This window comes from Pseudonaja textilis, unplaced genomic scaffold, assembly GCF_049901715.1.
Source record: "Pseudonaja textilis isolate UNSWEBS1 unplaced genomic scaffold, rPseTex1.2 PTEXSCF23, whole genome shotgun sequence".
Taxonomy (NCBI): domain Eukaryota; kingdom Metazoa; phylum Chordata; class Lepidosauria; order Squamata; family Elapidae; genus Pseudonaja; species Pseudonaja textilis.
In genome coordinates, this window is record NW_028262868.1 from 201,411 (window position 1) to 224,189 (window position 22,779).

The 22,779-nt window shown below is 61.3% G+C and overlaps 1 protein-coding gene across 1 annotated transcript in view; it reads right to left on the reverse strand.

Annotated features, from left to right (window-relative positions):
• Positions 1-21,576, reverse strand: part of MINK1 (misshapen like kinase 1) — a 24,140-nt gene extending 2,564 nt beyond the window's left edge. Inside the window, 32 exon segments of the mRNA XM_087919024.1 lie at positions 1-61; positions 187-336; positions 477-577; positions 724-858; positions 1,012-1,155; positions 1,268-1,426; positions 1,602-1,713; positions 2,355-2,498; positions 2,848-2,962; positions 3,096-3,280; positions 3,521-3,544; positions 3,905-3,993; positions 4,744-4,853; positions 5,043-5,174; positions 6,495-6,598; positions 6,858-7,142; positions 7,429-7,605; positions 7,691-7,876; positions 7,985-8,071; positions 8,244-8,360; positions 11,162-11,369; positions 11,482-11,551; positions 11,665-11,840; positions 13,061-13,139; positions 13,234-13,288; positions 13,478-13,608; positions 13,924-14,014; positions 14,132-14,242; positions 14,345-14,470; positions 14,640-14,696; positions 15,853-15,918; positions 21,400-21,576. The exon segment at positions 1-61 is cut by the window's left edge and continues 78 nt beyond it. Of these exon segments, the coding sequence (XP_087775150.1) occupies positions 1-61; positions 187-336; positions 477-577; positions 724-858; positions 1,012-1,155; positions 1,268-1,426; positions 1,602-1,713; positions 2,355-2,498; positions 2,848-2,962; positions 3,096-3,280; positions 3,521-3,544; positions 3,905-3,993; positions 4,744-4,853; positions 5,043-5,174; positions 6,495-6,598; positions 6,858-7,142; positions 7,429-7,605; positions 7,691-7,876; positions 7,985-8,071; positions 8,244-8,360; positions 11,162-11,369; positions 11,482-11,551; positions 11,665-11,840; positions 13,061-13,139; positions 13,234-13,288; positions 13,478-13,608; positions 13,924-14,014; positions 14,132-14,242; positions 14,345-14,470; positions 14,640-14,696; positions 15,853-15,918; positions 21,400-21,456 (3,844 nt within the window). The 5' untranslated portion in view covers positions 21,457-21,576.
• Positions 21,577-22,779: the final 1,203 nt, after the last annotated feature.

The following is a 22,779-nucleotide window of genomic DNA, read 5'->3' on the forward strand; positions in this document are numbered from 1 at the left end:
TCTCCATTCCGTCCGTGTTGGGCAGGAAGACGATGGCGTGTGGGGTGATCTGGGACTGGATCTGGGGGAGGGAGGAGGGGAGGAGGGGAGAAGGAGGAGCGGCTGTCATCCCCGCGTGGCCCTGGGGAGGAGGAAACGGGCTCCTCCGAAGGGGCTCCCCCACCCCCTCCTTCGCCGGCAACTCACGTGGACCGGGATGTAGATATCGTAGTTGTTCCCCGAGTCGACGTCGATGGCGTGGAAGCCGGCACACGAACCGTAGATGACCTTCAACCGCTGGCCTTCCTCCACCGTCAGCTCCACCAGCAGCGGCCGATGCGGGAGGTCAGCGAAGGACTGGAGGGCGCCGACGGTGGGAGAGGGAGGGGAAAGAGGGGAAGGAACGGGAGGGAAGTGACTCACCGGAGCTGCCAAGGAGGCGGGAGGAGAGAGGACACCCCTCCCTCCGCTTCCCGAGCCCTCCCGCCCGGCGGTACCTTGAAGGCCATAAACTTGTGGTAGGGCTTCGGCGCCCAGGCGTACACTTCCACCGAGCTCTTCAGCGCGATCACCAGGAACTTGATCCGCTCGTACTTCACTGCAGGCGACGGGATCCCCGTCAAGGGTCTGGGTCTCAAGAGGGATCCCCCTCCCCTCCGCTCCGCCACCACCCCGTCCCCAAGGAACGGGGACCGTGGCTTAAGGAGAGGCCGGCGATCTCCGCCGGGGCTCTGCTCCACTCACCCACGCGGTAGTGAATGCAGCCCTCCATATCCCCGACGGTGGTCCAGCCTTGTTTCTTCTCCACTTCGGGGTCGTTGTGTAGGATCTTGTTGCGGAGCCAGGAGAGGTAATAGACGCGCAACTTGTTCCTCTTGCCTAGAGAGGCAGGAGAGCGGGGCTGACGGCGGGGCGAGACAGGAAAAGGAGCCCTCCGGGCTCCGTGTGCGTCGTCGTTTCCCCCCTCTCCCGCCTCCCCCGCGGCCCCAATCTCACGGCTGGCAGGGGGACGACCCCGCCCCGCGCGCGCACCTGAGATGGTGGTCAGGAGGTTGAGGCCCTCCAGAACGTCCATCTGCTGGAAGCGCCGGCGGTTGATGAGGCTGTACACTTTCCCTTGCCCGCTGCGGTCCAACAGCATCAGCCCGTTCTCCGTGCCCACCAGTAAGTTGACCCCTGGGGAAGGGGAGGGGAGGAGATGAGCGTCCCATCCCCGAAGCCCCTCCCTTCCCTGGTTCCACACACACACAGACGCAGACTCCTCCTCCGGGTACCGCCCGTCTCTCACCCCAAAGAGCCGAGCAGAGAATCTCTGAGTTGAAGCGCTTCTTGTACTTGCGGATCTCCGGCGTGTCGCTGTGAGGCCGCGTGTTGGTAGGGTTGACGTTGACCACGGAGCCTTTCCGGGCCTCCAGTTGGAGTTGCTCCAACCGCCCGGCGTCGAAAGCTGCCCCGACGGGGAGGCCAGAGGAAAAGAGGGTTCAGGGGACAGAGAGAGGGAGAACGAGGGCCGTCCAAACCCACCCGGTCGCTCCCCAAGGCCCCTTCAACCACACAACCACGGCCTCCTGTGGAAGGCCAGAGCCCCGAGCGGCCCGCGCCGTCGCGGCTCAGCCGCTCACCTGTGATGGGGATGGTGTCTCCGCCCCCAGGGGAGCTTTGATAGATGCCCAGGTCCACAAACATGGTGAAGGAGCTCTTGCCGGGAGCCTTGACGAGTCCCCGCGACTGATACTGCGGGCAGGGAGGGGGGAAGAAGTATTAGACATGATGGTCAGCTAAGCCTCGGGTTGGTTTAATCGATAAACCAGGATGGTCATCGAATACCGCCGTCTCTTTAAGAGAACGTTGCGATTGGCTGAGCTTCCTCCAACGGCCCTAAGATGGAGCCCGAAACCCGGTTTGGTGTTTTGTTTTGTTTTTGTATTTCCTTTGCTTTCCTTTTGCCCGATTTTATCATTCTGCTTGCATTGCTGTGAGTCTTGCAAGTATTGGCAAACTCCCGTTTTACTCAACTTGGTGGACGATACCAGTCAAGAAAAGGAGTTCGTGGTTTGGATTATTCCCCCGGACGGATTCTTTTTGAACCCTGCTTTAACCGCGTATGATTTGGACCGTTTCTTGGACTTTGGTTCACCCGCTTACGGGAAGTAAAAGCTACATTTGACTACTCGGGGTAGCTGCGTGCCGGTTGTGGCGTTATTCATCACCGCTCTCGCGACGTTTCCCTGAGCGCGTTCGTTCTCCTAACGGGGAATACCTCCACAATGGGGGGTCAGCGTCCTCTCTCCCCTCCCCCCCCCAGAGTGCCGAGGTCGCTGGGCAGGGTGGCCTCCCTCCTCCAGCCCCCCCGGGGGGACGGCCCAGCCACTCACGTCGGTGGCTATATCCTTGGTAGGCGAAGAGGAGCCGTTGCTACTCTTGGCTTCCGTGGGCGAGTGGCTGGGCTGAACCACGTCGGGCAAGTTGGTGTAGCCGTTGCTGTCGCTGTGCAGGAGGCCACGTTCCTCCTCGGGAGTCTGGAGAGGGGGGAAGAGCGGGGAGGGGGATGCTCACACGGATGGGCCGGGCCGAAGGCGAGGTAGGCCGGTCCCGCCCTCGATTACGCCGCGCAGGCCCGGCAGGGAGAAGGGGGACCATTTGGCGGAGAGGGAGGGCTCCCACCGGACCCCCCCACCCTCCTTACGGGGTCCTCAGGGATCCGAGGAAAGGCCGCCGCCCAGGGAGACCGGATGAAAAGACAGCCAAGAGTGAGCCGCGTCCGGCTGATCCGGCGGGAGAAAAGAGATACTCCCGGGTGGCGGGTGGGTGGGCTTTCTGGGGGGGGGCCCCCCCTCCTGCAGGGGGAGGGGGAGGCCGGCCGCTCACCCGCTCCACCAGCATGGTGCCCTCCCCGTAGGAGCTCTCGGAGCCCCCGCTGCCGCCCGTCAAGTCCTCCACGTCGTGCACCACCATGGTGCTGACCGAGTCGGTGTCGCCGTCCCTGCGGGCCGGAGAGGAAGGCGGAGGAGATGTCCGTCAGTCCCGGGAGGAGGTGGGGGTGGGCGCGCGAAGAAGGGGGGAGGCCCGGAAGAGAAGCGGCGCCCCCTACGCCTCCACCGCCCGCAGATCCTCACCTGGCCCCGGGCGTGCTGGTGCCGGCCTCGGAGCGCTCCCCGTCGCCTGCCTCCTCTTCCTCCTCCTCCTCCTCCTCTTCCTCGTCGCTCGAGTCCACCTCTTCGCTGGAGGAGGAGTAGTCCAGGGCCTTTTTGAGGGGTTTGGGGGCCGCCTCCTCCGGGCGTTCCTTGAGCAGGACGAAATTCTAGAGGGAGGGGAAGAGGGAAAGAGGGAGAGAGGGAGGGGTCCGGGCATTGATAAAAGGCTTGGCGGGCTACGGCAGAGGGACCGATTCCTCTCCCTCCCCGTCGCAGAGAGGAACAGGGACACGACCGGCTCTCCCCCTCTCGCGCCCAGCAGGCCCTGGGCACCTTCCCCCACAGGAGAGGGAGGGGAAAGTAAGGGAGGGAGGCAGATTCGGGCGGGGAGAGAAAGTGGCACTAACCTCACCAATTGCCCGCTTATAGCTCTGAGTCATGCAGGAGGAAAGAGAAAGAGAAAGGGGGGGAGGAGGAGGAGGAGATTAGGCTACTCCGCGGCGGCCCCCTCCGCCCTGCCCTCCCCCTTGCCCAACACCAGGCACAGGAGACCAGGGGAGGGGGGGCTTCCTCCGTCTTCTGCCCCCCCTCCACAAAGCCTCCTGCTGGGTCGCCAACCGGCTTCTCCGAGCCCCCAAATTCTTCTCGGCTGATCTTGCCGGTTCTCTCTGCTGACCCCAGGGATTGGGATGTGGGGGTCTTCCCACCAGGGCTCCTTTGCGGGCCCTTATTCCCCCCTCACCCCCTCTGGCCTTTCAGCCAAACCGGACGCTGCCCCTGTGGCTACTCACTGCTGGCCGTCCCGGCCGGGAGCGATGGTCGTCTGCCTTGGCTTTCCGGACTTGGGAGAGGACAGGCGAGGCCTCCAGCTTCAGGGGAGCTGCGGGAGAGACCGGGGTGGGTGGGTGGCGGTTTGGGGGGGAGGCCATCTTGGGCAGAAGTGGAAACCCTGCCCCTCCCCCTTGCTTTGCCCCTCCCAGCCCGGCCGGAGGGGGAGGGTGTCGAGGGGAGAAGGGCAGAGGTGGGATTCCAATTTTTCAACAACCGGTTCGGTGGGCGTGGCTTAGGGGGGCGTGGCTTAGGGGGCGTGGCTTAGGGGGCGTGGCTTAGGGGGGCATGGGACCGGGGGCTGTGGCTCGTGGGGGATCATGCGATTGCCCCAGCGTGGTCAATTCAACCTCCCTCCTGTCAAGGCACGCCTCTCCTCGCTTGGCCTCTCGTGACTGTGGAGACGTTTGCAACCGTCGTTAAGTGTGAAAAAGGGTCATAAGTTGCGCTTTTTTTTAAGCGCCGTTGTAACTTGGAAGGGTCCGCTCCACCCAAGCCAAGGACCAGCAAAGGAGTGGGAAAAAAAAAACTCCGGAGAAGCTCCGGAGACAGGAAGTCTAGTCCCGCCAAGGATGTAATAAGGGTGAATGGAGAGGCAGTTTCTGTCAGCAACCCCAGAATGTTTCCTTCCTGCCTTCCTTTACAGGATTAGCCCTGTAAACCGGTTCTCCCAACTGCTGAGAAGGTTAGCAACCGGTTCTAGCGAATAGGGGCGAACAGGAGAATCCACACCCCATCGCTCTTGCGGGGTGTGTGTATGAGGCCCCGAGATAGACCCCGCCCCCGAAAAGTCTTGCCTTACCTGCCACGCGGTTGCGCTCCAAGGAGCCGGCTTGGGGCAGGTGAGCGGCCCTGACTGCAGCAAGCTGTCTCCCGTTCCCAGCCGGGTCGCTCCTCCGAAGGTCGGGGTTGCTGCCGGGAAGGAGGGGAGGGGCTGTGTTTAGGCTGCCGGTGTGTCCCCGCCCCCGCCCACCTGCCCTCCCCCCACACCGGCGGTGGGTAGCGGCAGCAGCAGCGGAGGCCCTTGAGCTTTTCCCCAGGCAGGAGACAGACCAGCAAGCCAACCAGCAGCCCCGGCGGGAGGAGCGGAGGAGCCATTACCTACTGGTGTTTGGGCGGAGGGTCCGGCCGGTGGGCGGGGGGAGAGGAGGAGCCGGCAAAGGGCTCCCCCCCTGGGGCCCTTTCTCCAGCCGGCTCTGCACGTGGATGTGCCACGCCGACTTGCTACGGGGCCTGTGGAGGGGAGGGAGCAGACGGGGGCGTCAGCGGGCCTGGCCGGAAGGGGGGCGGCAGAGGACGCCGCCTGGCGCGGAAGATGCGGCACTTCCTTTTCCCCTTCTCGGCCACCCGATGCCGGTTGCCGGCCCACAAACCGGCTTGTTAGGAATCTGTCCAATGAGTTGGGTTGCCAATATCTAAACCAACAATGTTATGTTTGTAGCTTTAAGACAAAAACCACTGTCTTGATCTAGACTATATTCCGATTGGTGGATTATACTGCGGACGACCACAAGAGGGAGCTAGAGATCACGGCTTGCTCTCTCTGACGGTCCGTCTCTCTGAGGTTCTGTCGCTATCGGTTGTCTTTAGGCTGTGCTTAGACTTTGATAGCTTGGTTTACTGGAAAGGACAAAGGCAACTGGTAAGAAGACTTTGTAATTGGATATTCTTTGTTTACTTTGATATCTTGGTTTACTGGGAAGGACAAAGGCAACTGGTAAGAAGACTTTGTAATTGGATATTCTTTGTTTAGTTTGATAGCTTGGTTTACTGGAAAGGACTAAGGCAACTGGTAAGAAGACTTTGTAGTTGGATATCTTTGTTTACTTTGATATCTTGGTTTACGGGAAAGGACAAAGGCAACTGGTAAGAAGACTTTGTAGTTGGATATCTTTGTTTACTTTGATATCTTGGTTTACGGGAAAGGACAAAGGCAACTGGTAAGAAGACTTTGTAGTTGGATATTCTTTGTTTACTTTGATAGCTTGGTTTACGGGAAAGGACAAAGGCAACTGGTAAGAAGACTTTGTAATTGGATATTCTTTGTTTACTTTGATAGCTTGGTTTACTGGGAAGGACAAAGGCAACTGGTAAGAAGACTTTGTAATTGGATATTCTTTGTTTAGTTTGATAGCTTGGTTTACTGGAAAGGACTAAGGCAACTGGTAAGAAGACTTTGTAATTGGATATTCTTTGGACTGTAAAACGTACACGAACTGGACCGTTTATTGGACTGTGCTAGTTCTTAAAGTAAACTTTTAACTCAATTTAGTGCTTCTATGTGTGGCTTGAATAATTATTCATAACTACTCTCATCAACCTTTCCATGTGCGTATCCTTGTTACTCAAGGGTTATTCTGTACATAACAGAGCTCTCTGACCCAGGCCAACTTTCTCCCACCGCCTGGACAGGAGAGGGCAGGGACAGCCCCTCTCCCTGGCGTGGTGGTCATTCGGGGCACGGCCGCTGCCCAGACAAGGGGGAGGAGGAGGAGGAGGAGGAGGGTCTGGCAGTCTCCTCTCCAACTCCCTCTCAGGGGGCAGGGTACCCACCTGGCTCGGACAGCATGGGCCGGCCGGGTGCCGCCGCCGCTCCCTCCACTGGTTACTCCGCTGGTGTTGAGGGCAGTCGCTATGGAGGACGTCCGCTGGGGAACCTGGGGGAGGGGGAAGGAGAGGGTGAGGATGAAGACCCCCTTTGCAAAGGATTTGAGGGGAGGGGTCTCCGCCTAGGGAAGGATCCTGCCTAGATGCCCCTTCGAGCTGCAACCACCAGGGTCTCGAACCCAACCTGGGCCAGGCGGCAGGAAGAGGTCCCTGGGCCCGCCGAAAACGGGAAGTAGGGGAGGGGCTTTCTGGTGGAGTCTGCCCATCCTCCCGCCCCTCCCCTTTCCCCCTCCCCCGCCCGTGGATTACCTGGGGGGGTCCATCGGGGTCCATTTTGACCCAAGGTCCACGCTGGTCCGGACTGGGTCGGGAGGGCGGTGGGAGCGGCCCCTCGGAGGTGGGGTCGGAGTTCTGCCGGATCATGGCCCCGCGAGGAGGGGGCGGGGCAGAGGAGGAGGAAGAGGAGGAGGAGGAGGAGGCGGAGTCATGGACGGGGAAGGCAGCCATGTTCTTGCCGGGCTGGTCCTGCAGCGACTGGGAGCGAGGGACGGGGGCGGCGTAGGGTTTGAGCGGGACGCGGTGGGCCAGGTGGCTCTGTGGAGGGAGGCAGAGGCCGGGCGCGGGGTCACGGAAGTGGGGAATAATCCGGCTCCCCAGGGCGGGAGGAGGGCGTGCGGCCCACCCCCCCCAGCCCTGGGGCCCCACTCCCTCTCTCAGGGGATGCCCAGATCTCTTCTCTGGGGGTGGGCACGACACGGGGCTCCGGAGCCTCAAAGGGCAGGCCGATCGAAGCAGCAGCCGATGGAAGGAAGCAGCTGGGATGGCAGAGGCGGAAGGGGAGCGGGTGGGGAGGGGAGGAGAGGGAGGGGAGGGGGCTCACCTTGTGCTGCCCCTCCTGGGGCTCGGCACGGGCGTTGCATGGGGGCGTCGGCGAGGACGAGGCGAGGGAGCCCGGCTCCACGCAGGGCTGGGGGGCAGCGGCGTCCGGCCCGGCGGCTCCCAGCTTGGCCTTGGCCGCCAGCGACGGGGAGCTCTCCTTGTTGGCTCGCTCCTCCACCTGGCGGACGGGGGCGACACTCAGCGGCACTCAGCATATCCCTCCTTCCCTCCCTCCTTCCCTCCCCGCCGGGGTTGAAGGGTACCTCGCGGGCCCAGGGGGGCTTCTCGGCGCCGGCTGCCCCGCCGCGGCCGTGGTGGTAGAGGGGCTTCGGCGGCGGCGCCTGCTGCTGCTGCTGCTGCAGGGATTTGAGGTAGGCGTGCTCCTGTTGGAGCTGCCGCTGCAACCGCTCCGACTGCCGCTGCTCTTCCAGCTGCTTGCGCTTGTACTCCTGCGGAGGGGGAGGAGGAGGAGGAAGAGGAGGGACGCCGCTAGGACTTGGGGAGGAGGGGGGGAGTTGGGTAACCCCGGCCCAAGGGGATCCCCCTCCCCGTCTTACCAGCAGCAAAGCCTGTTCCTGTAGGAGCTGTTGCTGCAAGATCTCAAGCTGCCTCTGTTCCTCTTCCAGCTTGTGCCTGATGTACTCCTGGGGGAGAAGGAGAGGGGAGGGGAGGTCCCGGTGAGGGAGGGGCATCCGTCGAGCCCCGCCCCCTTCCCAAGAACCCCCAAACACCCCGCCCACCGGCCTGCCAACTCCCTTCGCGCAGGGAAGCAGGAAGGGGGCCCTCCCCGCTGCACGCGCACGGACGCGCGCCCACCTGCTCCCGCTCCGCCTGCCTGCGCTCCTCTTCCCGGCGCATCACTTGCAGGTCCTCCAGGCGCCGCTGGTGCTCCTTGCCCTGCAGTTTCCGCTGCTCCCGCTCTCGGCGCTGTTGCTGTGGACGGACAAGCGGGGGGGAAGGGGGGAAGAGGGCAGCTAAATGGGTGTAGAAGGCCTGGGGGCTCCGGGCACCCCCAAGGCCAAACCTCAGAGGGTCCGGGGGGTCTGTGTGTGTGTCTGTGTGTGTGCGTGGACTGGCCCAGCTAGGAGGCTCTGACCTTTCTATCTATATCTATCTATATCATTTATCAATTTATCATCTATCACCTATCTATATCCTATCTATCTATCATTTAATTATATTCTATCATCTATATCTATCCTCTATATCTATATCAATCATCTATCACGTATCTATATCCTATCTGTCTATCTTGTCTATCATCTACATCTTTCAATCTATATCTATTCTCTAATCTATATCAATCATCTATCACCTATCTATATCTTATCTATATCCTATCTATCATCTATCATTTATTTATAGTCTATCATCTATATCTATCTATATCTATATCTATATCAATCAATCATCTATTGCCTATCTATATCCTATCTATATCCTATCTATCATCTATCATTTATTTATAGTTTATCATCTATCTTCTATATCTATATCTATATCAATCAATCATCTATCACCTATCTATATCCTATCTGTCTATCTATCTATCTAGTCTATCATCTATATCTTTCAATCTATACCTATTCTCTATATCAATCATCTATCAATCTATCATCACCTATCACCTATCTATATCTATATATCAATCACCTATCTATCTATCTATCTATCTATCATCTCCATCTATATCTTTCCATCTATATCTATCGTATATATATCAATCTATTAATCTTTCATGCATCACCTATCTATATCCTATCTACCTACCTACCTACCTATCATCTATCCATCATCTAATCTAACCTGCCTGTCTGTCTGTCTGTCTGTCTGTCTATCTATCATCTATCTATGCATCCATCCATCTATTTATCCATCCATCCATCTATCTATCTATGCATCCATCTATCTATGCATCTATCTGTCTGTCTATCTGTCTGTCTATGTATCTATCTTATTGTTCTTTTACACCTTAAAAAAACTGAACACCACCTTAAACCGCACTGGAGCACCAATGTTGGGGCCGTTTCCTTTACACCTGCTTGGACCCCAACGTCATGCTGGTATCTACACCCTTTGCTCCATCGTTACGGCATGAAGTTCACTACACATCCACTGCTCTGTCTTTCAACTGCTGGCTGAGTATAGAGACAAGTCAGTTAAACCCTACAGAGTTTGATTGGATGATCTTAGGCATCCTCGAGGTATAACTCGCCGTGATGTCGAGATTCACTCTGACGTCATAGTGTGAAAATTACAGAGATCTTCGTCCCGTAACGATGGAGCAAAGGGTGTGGATACCAGCACGAGGCTGGGGTCCCATCAAGAGTGAAGGAACCTCCCCCCCTCAACCCAACCAAGGGTCAGTTCAGTGACCAATCAGGATGACAGATGCGAGCACGTGACATGGACTACATCTCCCATGAGGCATTAACTACATTTCCCACGAGGGATTCCCTTAACAATCTCAATTCCCAATTGACCATATACTGTCTGAACAGCACAATCGTTATTATACATATCCATCTCTTATGAATATTTAATATATACATTTACAGTTATCTACATTTATTTACTCTTCTTTTCTTAATTATCTTTATTTCCTATTTTCCAGCCAATTATACCCCAAATTTCGTGACAGTCCGACTCTTCTTTCGCTTTTAATTTTAGAGTCGCTCTATCCCTTTTGAATGGCCGATTCATCCGAACGCTGTTATGCTTCCAACATGGCGCGCGTTCTGCTTGCCGTGGTCAATAAATGTAAGATTCCATCTTTTCCTTGTATTCCTTTTTAAATGTTCCCAACATGAATAGCCCGGGTTCAAATTCTATTTGTTCTTTTACTATTTCTTGTAACCAGTGCCTAATTTTACTCCAGTATCTTTGGGCTACGGGGCAGGACCACCACATGGGGTAGAAAGTGCCTTGTGCCTTTTTTTAAAAACCCTTCCAGCATACTGGGTTCACGTTGGGATGCATTGTAGCTAATATCATTGGAGGCAGGTGCTGTTAGGAACCTGTCCACCAATTAGTTGGGTCAGCAATAGACAAACCAACAATGTATGTTTGTCGCTTTCAGACAAAATCACTGGATTGATTTATATTATATTCCGACTGATTATATTGCAAATTACCGTAAGAGGGAGCTAGAGATCATGGCTTGTTCTGATATTTTCTGTCTCTCTGACATTCTGTTGCTATCTAAGGTTCGCTATTCTATTTATGCTGTGCTTATACTTTGATATTTTTGTTTACTGGAAAGGACAAAGGCAACTGGTAAGAAGACTTTGTAGTTGGATATTTTTTGTTTACTTTGATATCTTTGTTTAGTGGAAATGACAAAGGCAACTGGTAAGAAGACTTTGTAATTGGGTATCTTTGTTTACTTTGATATCTTTGTTTAGTGGAAACGACAAAGGCAACTGGTAAGAAGACTTTGTAGTTGGATATTCTTTGGACTGTAAAACGTATATGACCTGGACCGTTTACTGGACTGTGCTATTTCTTAAAGTAAAACTTTTAACTCAATTTAGTGTATCGTGTGTATCTGTTTACTCTCATAAGCATTTCCACGTGCATATCATTGTTACTCAAGGGTTATTCTGTACGTAACAGATGCCACCGGTAGAACATCGTACGGATGTTTTCTGTATAGGCCGACGATCTTGTTAACGTATAATTCGGATTCCAGATTTTTTTCACCCCTTCATCCTGCTAGATCTCAGTCTACTCACCTCTTCCACTCGCCGGCGCTCCTCCTTCTGCTCCTCGATGCGGCGCTGGCGCTGGTGCAGAAGGTGCTTGATGTGGGCCTCGGAGTCGCGGTGCTGGGCGGCCAGCTGCTGCTGCAGCTTCAGGGCCTCCGAGTTGCTCTTGTTCTCCTGCTGCAGGCGGAGGAACTCCCGCCTTAGGGTGGACTCCCCGGGGACGTTCATGATGGAGCTGGGGGGGGAGAGGGCGGCACAGAGTGAGGCGGGGAGGGGCTCAACTGGCTGCCAAGAGGCACCAGGGAAGGGTCAGGCGGAGTGGAACCCGCCCGTCTGCCCCTCTGTACCTCGGCTCTCCTTCCTCGCCGCGCCCGTCGTCCTCTTCCTCACTGCCGCTGTACTCATACTCGGTCTCGTCTGATGGGAGGAAAGAGCAAGAGGCCGGGCCAGTGCAGGGCAGAACCAGGCACTCCCGGCCCAGCCCTCCGGCCACCCCGTGACCCAGAGCCACAACCCCCCTCCTTGCTTACCCTTCTCCCCCCTCTTCTTGCGGGTGCGGTCGATGTGGTCCTTCAGCTGGATACGGACCTGCCGCTCGGTGGGCTGGTCACGGATGAAGGGGAATTTCAGCAGCTGCTCAGTGGATGGCCGGTTGGGGTAGGCTTTGATCAGGCAGTTGTCAATGAAGTCGATGAATTTCTTGGACCTGGCCCAGAGCAGGAGGGAGGGGCTGGGATTACACTGCTCCTCCCCCACCCCAAGGGGAAGGCCCCAAGAAAAGGAGGCCGGTCACCCGTAAGCCCAACTCGGCCGTTCTCAGCGCCTGAGAGCTAGCGGGGAGGCTCCCCACCAGGCATGGTGACTTCGGCCAGACCCCGAGATGGAAGCCGTTACAGGAGAAGCCTCCCCCTGCCACGCATCCTCCCTCACCCCCCTTCAGAAGGAAGGAAAGCAGGGGCTGCCATCTTAGACAGGACCAAGCAGGGTTGCCATCTGGCCGTTTTTCCAGCCAAATTCGAGAAATCTGGCCGTATGAAAGTTGCATGGCCGTGAAATCGACATTTTGGCCGAATGCCAGTTTTCAATACAATATATTCACACGAAAACGACTGTCAGGTCGTCTGAAAACCGACGCGATACACAGGCTGAAGCCTTCTGACTGTGAACCGCGCTGCGTAATAGAAGCGGATGTTAACCCGGATGTAAACATCTCAGTATTGGGACTGTTTTCTCGCCAGCCGGCAAGAAAATCCCAGATGTGCGACCGAGTAATTATTTTCATGCAATTATTGGGGTAATTCCTCTCTTTTTGAAAAGATGGGAATTACCCCAATAATTACATGAAAATAATTACATCCGCTTATATTACGCAGCGGTTCAGTCAGAAGGCCTTCAGTTTTCGTAAGATTTCTATAGATAATTGCTAATTTTTTTTAGGGTCATTTTGTTTAGCGATTATATTTTTTCAATCGGGGGCGGGGAATCCCCCTAAAAAGCCTCATGATGTCCTAGCTCCCCCCTCCTCAGGATCGCTGCATTCGGCCCTGAGCTTTCCAAACGGTAGCAGCGGTTATGTGAGGTGAGCTGCCTAGCCTGGATCGGAGTAAAGAAACGCAGAAATTCCCACGACGTCATGTCACGTCGTCGAATAAAGACTATTTTTTTATGAGTTGATTATTTAAAAACAGTTTAAAAAAACACAAAAAACCCACAATATATCCTCATGTTACATTGCATAAAAAAAATTGGCTGGAAAATTTGGCCGTGAGAGCAAATAATTGGCCCGAATCGGGCCATATTTTGACTTGAGTTTGGCCGCAGAGCCAAGCTGCGGGATCTGGCAACCCTGGGACCAAGTCCGCCCGTCTGTCCCCCCCCTGCCTCATCCCCCGTTGCCTCTTTAAAGCCGCCGCAGGGAGAACGTACCACTTCTTGGACTTCAGCTTGGGTGGCGGATTGCGTGGGATCAGGAAAAGGGCCCGCATGGGGTGCATGTCGCACAGGGCTGCAAGAGGGGTGGGGGGAAGAGGTGAGCCGAGCCGGGGGTCGACGGGTGGTGGGCCCAACCCTCCCCTAGAGACGCTGCGGCGGACACTCACGGGGGGCTCCTTCGGCCATCTCGATGGCTGTGATCCCCAGGGACCAGATGTCGCTCTGCAGAGGAAGACGGAAAGGAAGGAGAAGGCGGTGTCAGGCCTGCTCCGACTTGGCTCCTGGAGTTGAGAGAGACCCTCGACTCCCAACTCCTCCGAAGTCTCCCCAATCCCCATCCCCACTGGCCTCTCTGACATGCAAGACCCCCACCCGCCCCCTCCACATCCCCGCAGGTTTCCGGAGACCTACTCTGTAGTCGTACGTGGCATCCGGGTTTTCGTCGCAGGCGATCACCTCCGGCGCCATCCAGTACGGGGTGCCGATGAACGTGTTCCGACGCCCGACCGTGCGGTCCAGCTGGGCGCTGACTCCAAAGTCCACTGCGGAAAGCCAGGAAGGGGGGGGAAGGCGGGGAGGGGCTGGTGTGATTGTCTGAGGGGCCCTCGAAGGGGAGGGGAGGGAACGACAGGGAACGCGCCCGCCGCAAAGGCCAGAGGAGTTTCGTGGCCCGCTTGGAAATTTGGCTCTAACTTGGCTCGCTCTGCCGGCACGGCTAGAGGAGCCCGAATTTCCCCGGGGTGTGTCGGAAATCGAGCGCAGGCTGGTCCTTCAGAGGGGCAGATTATACCTCCCCGGTGTGGGGTCCTCCCTCCCTCTCCCCTCTGGTTCCAGAGAGGAGCCAGTAGCCTACCTACCCAGCTTCACTTCGGCGTTCTCCGTCAACAAGACGTTCTGACCCTTGATGTCGCGGTGGATGACTTTGTGCGCGTGCAGGTGAGCCAGGCCCTGGTGGGGTGCGGGAGGAAGGTGGAGATCAGCCCAGCGCAGCGGAAGGGGCCGCCTCCCCGCCCTCCCCTCCGTCCAGGAGCCCCTCCTCCTCCTCTTCCTCCTCCTCCTCCTCACCCGCAGGATCTCGCGGCAGACGTAAGCGATGCAATCCTCCTTCAACGCATTCCCCTTGGTGTTCTTCACCAGGTCCGTCACGGAGCCGGCTCCGCAAAACTCCATCACCAGCTGGGGAGGGGAGGGGGGGGGAGAAAAGGGAGAGGGAAGGGGGAGGTCAGGGCTAGCCAAGGCCGGATCTCGGGGAGACCCGCTCCCTCCTCCAGTCCTCACCCAGAGTTGGTCATCGTTGCCGGGCGGGCTCTTCTTCACGAAGGCCCCGTAGTAGGTGGCGATGTTGCGGTGGTGGGAGTATTTCTTCAGCATGTTGATTTCTTGTTTAATCTCTTCTTCTTCGTCCTTCCGGGGCGGGGAGGGAGGAAGGGCAGGTCAAGAGTTGGGGGAGAACCCCCCGCCGCCCGGCCGAAGAGCAGAGCCACCCTTCCGTCCGCCTTCCCTGGAGCCTCGCTGCCCGACTCCCGACCCCAGTTCCCCCTTTCCAGGGAGCGGGGACGGAGCCTGTGCCTACCTCCGTGACGTCCATGACTTTGATGGCGGCCAACTGGCCCGTCTTGACATGGCGGCCCTGGCAGAGGAGAGGGGGGAGGGAAGAGGAGGAGGAGGAGGAGGAGGAGGAGGAGTCAAGTCAGAGGCCCCTCCCAGGCCCCCCGATCCCCAAGCGGAGGGTCTGGGAACAGAAGCTTTGGGAGGGGAAGTGGGCTTCCGGTTCTGCCCACGGCCTGATCCGCCGGCTGGGGGTCGGAGGTGGCGGCGGCCCGCCGGGCCCTGCCGGTTCGGAGCCCTCCTTCCAGATGCCACGCCGAGGTCTTGAACCTACGTCCATCCCCGTCCGTCCGTCCGTTGCCCTGCCCTCCCCTGGGCGTACACCCCGATTCCTCCCTGCCTCTTTTGGGGTGAAGGGGGGCAGGACTGGCCCCAGAAAGGGAGGGGGGGTCCCAGTAGCTTTTAATCTCCCCTCCCCTCGTCTTCGAGCACCCTGATGGCCCCCAGCAGCCCCAGGGGGGAGGGGAGGAACCAAGGGATGCCCCTCCCTCTGAACGCCGGCTTGTGGAGGAGGAGGGGGGGGTCTTTCACCTTGGGGGAGGCGGCTGGCGAGGAAGAGGAAGGGCAGCCATCGCTGCAGGAGGGAGGGGAGACCCCTCCCAGTCCAGCCCCACTGGGCGGCAGCCCTCAAGCGCGGTTGGAGGAGGAGGAGGGGGGGAGAGCCACGGGGCGATCTCCACCCCCCCCCTGCCCTCCGCCGTGCGCTGGCATTGTCTTCCCCGCGAGGCAGCCTGGCGTGGGCAGCCGTTGCTCAGCAACCGCCTCGCGCTTCCTTTCAAGGGACCGGCGCTAAAGGCCCCCCGCCGTTAAGTGTGAAGAGAGCGATCTGGTGTACCTCCTCCCTGCGTCCGTCCGTCCCCCGGGGGCTTCCTCCCTACTCACCCCCAAGGCAGGGAAGACACCCCCTCCCCCGCTTCAAAACGCTCCCTCCCCTCCCCAGGCCCGCCGCAGGGTGGGATGTCTGACCTCAAGGAGTCCCAAGCGTGCCCCCTTTCCTTGCCGGGACCCCGCAAGGCCGTGGGCAGCTAAGGGAGACCCTTTGAGGGGCGGGGAGGGGAGGCGGCGGTGCGGCCCCCTCCCCACCGCAAGGCTCCCAAAGGCCCAAGGCAGCGAAGGAGGAGAGGGGGTGTTCTCACAAACATGGCTCCTGCCCCCCCAAAAATTCCCCAGCCACTCACCTTGTAGACCTGCCCGTAGGTCCCATTGCCAACCACTTCCACCAGTTCAAATATCCCAGCGGGATCCTGCGGAGGGAAGGACGGGACGGGTGAGAGCCCGGCAAGACGCCCGAGGCTACGGGTGGCTCCTGTCCACCCAGGCCTCGGCCAAACACGGGGACCGGCCCTTCCTGGGGGGTTTGGGGGAAGGAAAGGCTGTGGGGATCCCCACCCCCCTCCCTCTGGCCAAGGGGAAGGACTAGCGCTGAGGGCCCCCCCCTCCTCCGCGGGGATGGCTTCGGCCTAGCCAGGCCGCCCACGCTAGAAGAGGTGTGTGGTTGTCCCGTGGAAGACGGGGGGGGGTCCTGCGTGGGGAGGGGGGGGTAACACAGGTATGAGCTCCCTAGACACACACACAGACACACACACAAACGGGGCTCGTGCCACTTTGTCCGAAAAAAACTCACTAGCGGGGATCCCCCTCCCTCCACGCCGGCAGATTCCCGCCCGGAGCAACCGCGAGGAAGGCCAGTTTTTGGGGGGGCTGGGGTGGGGGTAGGAGTGGGTGGGGGGGGGCAAGAGGAGAGGAGAGGCCGGGCAGCCCCGGTGCCAAAAGACAGGCGGGGTTGGGGGGTCTCTCTGCCCCGCCCTCAGCACCCCCCACCCCCAAAAGTGGGGTGCTTAGCTCCGCCAGGAGCGCCACTCGCTCTCCCGTGTTGCGTCGTCCCCCCCCATCTCCCTCCAAATTTGTCCCCCGCTCTCATTTTTTGGGGTCCCGGGCGGAGGTGGCCTCCTTACCTCAAATTTAGGATAACGCCGATTGGGGCCGCCTCCCCCAGGACGGGTATTAATAGCTTCTCATTAGGAGAAAAAGGGATCGTGGGGAGGGGAATCCAGGTCGGGCTCCCGGAAAATGGTGGGATCGTCACGGAGAAACTGGGGCGGGGAGGGAGGGGACGGTGGACGGAGGGAGGGGAGGGTCCCTCAGCTGCCCCCCGTTCTCTCGGTTTCTGGCCTCCTGATGGGCCCGTCGCCCTGGAGGGGGTCCCCGAGGATCGAACCCCGAAAGGGGCAGCTCCCCTGGGCCCCTTCTCTCCACCACCCCCGTCCTGGGGGGGAACACAGACGAGGAGACAGGCAGGATGGGGGCACCCCGCTCTCCTGAAGCCATTTTGGGGGGAGGCACTGTGGCCTCTCCCTCCCCTCAAAGCACCCCAAACTCACAAGGCCAGCAGAGTTTCTGCCCACCAGCACCCCTTCCTGTCCTGGGGGCCCCAGGACCCCCTTGAGCCCCCCTCCTCGGGAGGTTGGGGAGAAAGGATCCAGGCCCCAAGGAGGAGGACACCTTCGGGATTCGGGGCCCCTAGTGCGGCCCCCTCCCCTCCTCCAAGGGCCAAGCGCAGGAGTCTCTCCCGCCTTCCCTGACTCCCCGCCCCAGACAGCCCCAAAGGGGACAGCAGAACGCAGGTTAAGCCAATGGGGTCGGGGAGGCCGGAGGGGGTTCGAAGGAGGTTTACTGGGGGGTGGGGAGGGGTGTAGAGAAGGGGGAGGGTGGAGGATATGGGGAGGGGTGGAGAGAATGGGGAGGGGTGGAGGATATGGGGAAGGGGAGGAGAGAGAACGGGGAGGGGTGGAGGGAACGGGAGGGGGTGTAGAGAATGGGGAGGGGAGTAGAGATATGGGGAAGGGGAGGAGAGGACGGGAGGGGAGGCCAAAGGGGGTTCAAAGGAGGTTACTGGGGGAGGGGGTGTAGAGAATGGGGAGGGGGTGGAGGATATGGGGAAAGGGAGGAGGGAACGGGGAGGGGGAGAATGGGGAGGGGGTGGAGGATATGGGGAAGGGGAGGAGAGAACGGGGAGGGGAGGCCGAAGGGGGTTCAAAGGAGGTTACTGGGGGGAGGGGGTGTAGAGAATGGGGAGGGGTGTAGAGAATGGGGAGGGGGTAGAGAAAGGGGAGGGGTGGAGGGAATGGGGAGGGGGTGGAGGGAACGGGGAGGGGTGTCAGTCCCTGGTAGCATCCCCTTCCAGGGTGGGGAGGCCGTGAGTCAGCCGGGAGGAGACCGAGCGAGCGGGACCTGTGCTGAACAGCTGCCCACCCCCCACGGCTCCCTTCCACAAGCCCCAGCCCACGCCAGGCATGGTGGGAGGAGGGGAGGGGGAGGAGAAGAAGGTGGGGAGGGGGGAGGAGGGGAAATGGCTGCCGCTGGAGACTTTCCCAAAAAGGTCTCCGGCCGGGCAATTCATCGGGGGTCCCGGGCCTCTGGGAACAGGGACTTCCGTAGCGAAGGGAGAAAAAGAGGAGGGGAATCCCCCTTCCAAACCAACCCCGAGGACTTCCGAGGGGGGAGGGGCTGCATGTGTGCGCGCGCGCGTGTGTGCGCTCCCCGGCCAAAGGCAAGGGCAACCTTTGCTCCCCGAGCGGGCCAAGGCCCGACGCCCTGTCCCCACCCAGTTCTGGCGATGGCACGACGCCGACGCCGCCGTGCCAGGCCTGGGAAGGCTCTTCCGGGGGGGGGAGGGCAGAGCAGGGAAGGGCCAAGGGAGCTCTCGGCATGCCCCAGGCCAGCTGACCCCCTCCCAAATTCTCACCCGCAGGCCGGCAAATCGTGCCTGGGTTTGGGGGGGAGGAAGCTGCCAGCGTCCGCCCCCACAGAGGATGCTTTCATCTCCATGGCAGCCTTCTCAAAATGTGGGGGGCGGGGGTGAAATCTCTGGCTGAGCTCAGCCCCGGGAAATTTGGGGTGCCAGCTTCCTCCTCCCCTCCCCCAAGGAGGGCTCTTAAAGGGGGTGCGAACGGAGCACAGCTGCAGCCCGGCTAGACCCGGGACGTTGGGAGATGGGTAGAGGGGGTCGTCTCGGGGCACGTGTCGTCGTCCTACTCAACGTTGGAGCCCCAGAGGGGACTTCTTTTGCGGCGGCGGCTGCTCCTTGGGGAAGGGCGGGGGGGACGCCAAGGCCACCGGTTCGACACCCCCACCCCTCACTCCCACCCCACCGCGTCTCCTTAACCTGCGCCAGGCCGGCCCACCGCGGGGAGGCTTCGCCCACCCGGGGTGGGACGGGACAGAGACCCTTTGGGACCGCGGTGGGGAGCAGGCAGGGTCCTCCAAGGTCGGAGGTGGGAAGTCGACGCATGCCGGAAGCCCCCAGACCAGAGGTGGGGGTGGTGGGGTGGGGATTGGGGTGGGGGTGTTCCAGACTGTCTCAGGGATCCCCCTCCCCCATTTTCTCTCGCTCCTCTCACCCCGATTTCACAAGGGGCCCCGACGACGGCCTTACGACGAGGCGGGGAGGGGAGGCTCTCCCGACGGGGGGCTACGCTGCTCCCCCAAAGGAGGACCAGGGGGCTGGGAGTCAGGCCGGGAGGGAGGAACGGAAAGCGGGAAGGAGAGAGGGAAAAAGGAGGGATGGAGGAAGGGAAAGGCCCTCCTCCGCCCGTCGTGGGGAGGGCAACGGCCTTCCCCGCGACCCGGGAACGGAGGAGGGAGGGGGGTCCTTTTCCCGGGCCGCCACTTGTCCCCCTTTCCGCCTCTTCCTACCTGGGCCCAGGAGTGCTTCCCTCCCCTCCCCCCACCCCAAAGAGTGTCCCTCCCCCAAAAGGTGCTTATTCACCCCCTCCCCCACCCCCCAACCAGGCCTGGAGAAACAAGAGACGGAAAAGCCGGTCTGGGCAGGTCCAACTTCTTCGACAAAGGGGCCCCACCCTCCACCTTTCCTTCGGGGGAGGGGAGGGCGGGGGAAGAGAGAGAGAGCCCAAACCAGCCAGAGAAGCCGGGAGGGAGGGAGGGAGCCAGCCGGCGGGGCCTCACCTGTGTGGCAACTACCTGGGAGATGCTTCCGGGACGGTCGGGATCCCCTCCCACTTCGGTCTCTGCCGAGGGCTCCACGCCAGGGGGGCAGGCCACGGCGGGGGGCTGAGGAAGGGGTGTCGGGGTGGGGGTGGGGTGGGAGCAGACCTGGAAGAGGACCCGCACCAACTTGGGAGGGAGAGGGAGGGAGAACGTCGAACGGGGGTGGGTCGGACTAGATGACCTCCTCCTGGGGGCAAGGGGGCGCCTTTCGCCCACGCCGGGCCGTCCCGGAGGGCAGTTCCATCCACCACCACCCACCCCATTGGGGAGGGGGAGAGGAATTGGGACTCATTTCGGGCCGAGCGGTGCTGCTGCTGCGGTCGACAAGTCCTCCCTAGCAACAAGCGGGCGGGGAGAGCGGGAGTGAGCCCCGCTTCCTTCCACGGGGAGGGGGGAGAAACAGCGGAGAAGGGGAGGGCCCCCTCCCTCTCCCCCCAAAAGCACCCCAGGCAGCTCCTCTCTGTATTCCCCTCCCCCAAAGCAGGGGAGATCCCCCCCCTCCTAACTGCAACCAGGGGTCCCATAAGATCAGCTTGGCTTCCCCTCCCTCTCTCTCCTCCCCCTCCCCACCAAGTGGGTCCCCTCTGGGGACAGGAAAGCAGGCCAGAGGGAGGGGAGGGGAGGGGAGGGGAGGGCGGGGCTCTGCCCCTCCTCCCCTGCTCCAGGCAGAGAGAGAGAGAGAGAGACAGACAGGGGGAGGGGATGCCCCGGCCTCCCCAAGGATTGGCACCGCCAATTGGAGCAAGGCGGCCTCTCTCCCGGGGTGAGACCCCTCCCCACACGCGGGCGCACACCTGAGGGGGGAGCACCCAGGTGGGATGCACCCCCCCCCAGGTGAACAGGGATGGCGGCTTCTCCCCCGCCTGCTGGGGAGGTGAAGTGAGGTGGGGAGAGCAACAGGACCCCCTCCCTTCCCGACTCTGAAGAGGGAGGGGGCTTAGCCCTCTGGGTACCTGGATCCTCTCTGGGGGAGGGGGACCCTGCTGGTGAAAGGGAGGAGGGGTTGTCTGCTCCCGTCCCTCCCAGCCTGGCAGGTCCTCCTGGGGGAGGGTGGCAGGGGAGACACCCCTCCCCCACTTTTCTAGGCCTTGAAGGGGGACACACACCTGGAGGGTCCCCTCCTCTTCCCCTCCCCTGGCCTTGAAGGGGGACACCTGAAGGGCCCCTCCCTCCCCCTAGGCCTTGAAGGGGCGGACACACCTGGAGGGCCTCTCCCTCCCCCCTTGCCCAGGCCTTGAAGGGGGACACCTGGAGGGGCCTCTCCCTCCCCCCCAGGCCTTGAAGGGGGGATACCTGGAGGGCCCCTCCCTCCTCCCCTTCCCCAGGTCTTGAAGGGGGGACACACACCTGTAGGGCCCCTCCCTCCCCACCCAAGGCCTCGAAGGGGGACACACACCTGGAGGGCCCCTCCCTCCCCCTTTCCTCTCTCCCCGGGGCTCACCTCCTGCCCCCCCTGCCCGCCTCCCCCCTCTTTCCCCTGGGGCGGGAGTGGAGGGAGGGGGCTCCTTAAGGTCACCAAGACGGGCCTCTCTCTCTCTCTCTCTCCCGGGTTGCCTTACCTGGGGGCTCTTTGCATCGCACCCCGCCAATGCAAGCTGGGCTCCTTCGGGCTCTCCTTCTCCCGGCCCCCCGCCCTCCGGGGCTCCCGATCAGGCTCTCCCCCCGGGGAAGCTTTGCCCGGGATCCCCCCACCCCCAATCTCAGGCGGCCCCACTCACCCGGAGGGCGGAGAGGTCGATGTCGTCCAGGCTCCGGGCAGGGGCCGGATCGGCCATGGCAGAGGCGGCGGAGGCGGCGGGGGCGGCGTCCAACCCGATCGGCTACGGGCCCATCGCGCCGTCCCGGCCGAGGCGACTCGTCTCGGTCGGCGGCGGCTGGAGCGAGCGAGAGGCGCCGCACTGCGCAGCGCGCGCGTGCGGGCAGGTGGGAGGAGCCGCCCGGGAGAGGGGCGGGGACTCCGGAGTCAGGCTTCGGCGGCGCCCTGAACGAGGCGCCGCACTGCGCAAGCGCGCGTGCGGGCAGGTGGGAGGAGTCGCCCGGGAGAGGGGCGGGGACTCCAGACACGGGCTTCCGCGGCGCCGAGAGGGAGAGGGGCGCCGCACTGCGCAGGCGCGCGTGCGGGGAGGTGGGAGGCGCCGCCCGGGAGAGGGGCGGGGACTCCGGAGTCAGGCTTCGGCGGCGGCGAGAGCGAGAGAGGCGCCGCACTGCGCAGGCGCGCGCGGGGAGGGGGAGGAGCCGCCCGCGAGAGGGCGGGGACTCCGGAGTCAGGCTTCAGCGGCGGCGAGAGCGAGAGCCAGAAACCCGCCGCACTGCGCAGGCGCGCGCGTGCGGGGAGGTGGGAGGAGCCGCCCGGGAGAGGGGCGGGGCCTCCGGAGTCAGGCTTCGGCGGCGCCCTGAACGAGAGGCGCCGCACAGACTCGGGCTTCGGCGGCGCCGAGAGGGAGAGGCGCCGCACTGCGCAGGCGCGCGCGTGCGGGGAGGTGGGAGGAGTCGCCCGGGAGAGGGGCGGGGCCTCCGGATTCCGGCTTCGGCGGCGCCCTGAGCGAGAGAGCAAGAGAGCCGCCTCATTGCGCAGGCGCGCGCAGGTGGGAGGCGCCGCCCGGGAGAGGGGCGGGGCCTCCGGATTCATGCTACGGCGGAGCCCTGACCGGGAGAGAGGCGCCGCACTGCGCAGGCGCGAGCGTGCGGGGAGGTGGGAGGCTCCGCCCGGGAGAGGAGGCGGGGCCTCCGGAGTCAGGCTTCGGCGGCGGCGAGAGCGAGAGAGCCAGAGAGCCGCGGCACTGCGCAGGCGCGCGCGGGGAGGTGGGAGGCGCCTCCTGGCAGAGGGGGCGGGGCCTCCGGCTTCGGCGGAGCTCTTTCGGAAGCGGGGGAGAGAGAGAGAGAGAGAAGAGCGCGCGCAAGGCGAGCATGCGCGGAAGCCCCGCCGCTGGGTTGGGGTCCGGGGAGCGACATGGCGGAAGGAAGCGGCGCTCGGGCACTTCCGGCGGAAGCGCGTTGGAAGAAAAAGAGGCCGGGACAAAGCCCGAATCCCCCCCACGTTCAAAGCAGACACGGACAAAGACCGAATCCCCTCCCACGTTCAAAGCAGACACGGGACA